Here is a 2,500-nt window from a genome sequence, read left to right as displayed (position 1 = left end):
ATATAAAGGTAACGTGTCTGTTATTTGCCTTGATTTCCTGTCATGTGATCATGAACCCCAGAACAGAAACGGAAATAAATCTAACAAGATATTTACAAAAGGTTTTATTTTCTTACCTGTGGAAAGAAGGCCAGGTCAGAAATTCATTCTGGGTGTTGTTAGATTTGTTTCTGTTTTGTGTTGATTGAAAAACCTATGTCTGTTATCCTCTTTACATTGATATTTATCGTGTTTGTCTGTGTCCCACTGTCTTTGAGTCATATTCTAGGATTTCTGCTTATTTATTATTCTTTTCATGTAGGCCTAAGTGTGTATCATTAGATTCATGTCAGAATTAGGGGCGTAGAAAGAGATAGAGGGAGAATTTGATTTTTTGGTGGTTTATTACATGGTAGTATCTTTCTTCTAATTAAAGGAAATGTATTTTTCCAGGCACATAAATAGTCAATGACAGTACATAATGATATATTCTCATTATACCATTATGTTATTAGAATATTTGTAATGATTACCGTGATCTCGCAAATGATAATCATAATGACGATAGGAACAGATTGAAGACAAGAAAAGAATAGAAGACAGGAACAAAGGTAGAAAATAGCAACTTATACCACTTGCGCTTTTGCATTGGTGGTTGACGTTGCAGATCAAAAACTAATCTAGCCTTTACCCTCTCCACTTGTATTGATTATGGTAATAACCACGCTTAATGTTAAGGCAGATAGAGATAAGGCTGATGCATCTTAAATGATAATGATTCCCTGACCAAATATACTTGATTGGCTTATGACCAACTGCATCTTTATAAAGTGAGGTAAGATTCAGACAGTATTAGCCAACACAGTTTTCTATTGGTATCTTTTGATAAATGAAAGTTATAAATGTACATGTGCCCTTCTTCAATTTTGTGAATATTTTTATTTTAGTGTATAATATGACATAACCAAGAGACATGTATATATAGGCTATATAGGCCTACATATTGAAGAATATTTTTTTTCCTATATGTTTGGAAACGTGACACAAAGACTCCATGTTTGTCTGCGTCCTAACTTCCCGTCTACTCTCTTTCTCATTGCAGCATTTTTAATACACAAACACAATGGTGACCTAAACGTGTGACCAAAGAACTCCCGATGACCCTCTAGTGACCTTGGCTCACCTCTCTTGGCAGACGATGGAGGATTTCGTTACACAAAGATCACCAGGAGATTGTGTAGGAGGAGCTAAGAAGAAGAAAGAAGATATAACGCGGATAAACAACGAAGCAAAGGGTAGAGACAGTGAAAGTGATCGAGCAGACAGAGTTGAAAGTGTAGAAAGTGTAGAAAGTCAGAAAGAAGTGAATGGTGGAAACAAAGACGTGACGATGATAGACACACCGCCGCCAGCCATTGTCATTAGCCGCGCCGATTCTGAGGACGTCGGAGAGGAGGAGGAAGCGAAGGATAATGTTTATAACGAAAAATCAAGCGAAGGAGATGAAGGTCCACAGGAAGATTCGCAGAAAGAACTTGAAGATGGAAGAGAAGAGGATGTAAAGAGAGAAGGAGAAGCTTCTTACGACGACGGAAAGGAGAGGACATTGAGCGGCTCAATTTTGCCGGAGGAACTGTCGATGATTTCCATCGAGCGGCGCGCTGACCCCGAAGAACTGGAGGAGGCAGATTGCTCGCTGATTACCCAGTGGTCGTCGAGGGACCGAGCGAGCGACAGTGACGACGGCAACGACGGAGTCCGGGAGGCTGGACCGCGACGGGGATCGCCGGTCGAGGAGGACGATCAGCAAGCCGTGTCTTCCACTTACAAGCGGTTGGGCGATGAAATCACCTTCGACAGCCCTCCTCTGACGCCCAGAGAAGAAGTCGACATCAAGTACGACTCCACGACGCCGCTCGACCCCATCAGCGAGATGGACGAGAGCGACGAGGACGGCGAGGCGGCGAGCGAGGCGGTTCCGTCGAGGATGAAGTCGAAGCTCTCCTCGGCCATGAACGACCTCCTCTCGATCGGCCAGGACGACTCGGCCGCGGACGACGCCGTTCCATCCGAAGCGACAGAAGCCGCCAGCGTCGAAGAGAAGGAAAAAGCCGTTGAGGAAGAGGAAAGCGGAAGCAGATCGAAATCAGCGGACGAGGGAAGCGGAGGCAGCTCAGAATCGGAAGAGGAAAGTGGAAGCGACTCGGAATCGGACGAAGGCGACAAAGACACCGAGAAAGACGCCAAGAGGACGCCAGCAGAAGGCGACGACGCACAGGCGAGCGGCGAGCCCCCAAAGGAAAGGGAAAAGAAGCGCGCCAAACGGGGACGCATCTCGAAGAAGAAGAAGGCAAGCCCCATCCACCTAGCGGGGGCGCTGAGGACCTTCAGCAACCCCATCAGCTACTTAGGAGGCCCCACCATCGAATACGAAGAGGTCAAGGAAGGCAGAGAACGCCAGGACAGCGTGACGTCCATCACATCTCTGGACTAGGAAGCATCTCTTCCCATTGTGGATTCT

General features: G+C 45.7%; 1 protein-coding gene across 10 annotated transcripts in view; it reads left to right on the top strand.

The window, feature by feature from the left end:
* The window catches only part of axo (axotactin), a 65,431-nt gene that overhangs the window by 62,558 nt on the left and 373 nt on the right, over positions 1 to 2,500 (top strand). For 5 of the 10 annotated variants that reach the window (XM_070140075.1, XM_070140073.1, XM_070140074.1 and 2 more), the window contains one exon: positions 1,175 to 2,500. This exon is cut by the window's right edge and continues 373 nt beyond it. In XM_070140075.1, coding sequence (XP_069996176.1) covers positions 1,175 to 2,473 — 1,299 coding nt within the window. In that variant the 3' untranslated portion in view covers positions 2,474 to 2,500. Of the gene's footprint in view, positions 1 to 1,081 lie in introns of all 10 variants that reach the window. The other 5 variants (XM_070140080.1, XM_070140079.1, XM_070140078.1 and 2 more) reach the window with 2 other exon arrangements.

The sequence above is a fragment of the Penaeus vannamei genome, chromosome 26 (genome assembly GCF_042767895.1).
Source record: "Penaeus vannamei isolate JL-2024 chromosome 26, ASM4276789v1, whole genome shotgun sequence".
In the NCBI taxonomy this organism is placed as follows: domain Eukaryota; kingdom Metazoa; phylum Arthropoda; class Malacostraca; order Decapoda; family Penaeidae; genus Penaeus; species Penaeus vannamei.
This window is presented reverse-complemented; position numbering and strand designations above follow the sequence as displayed.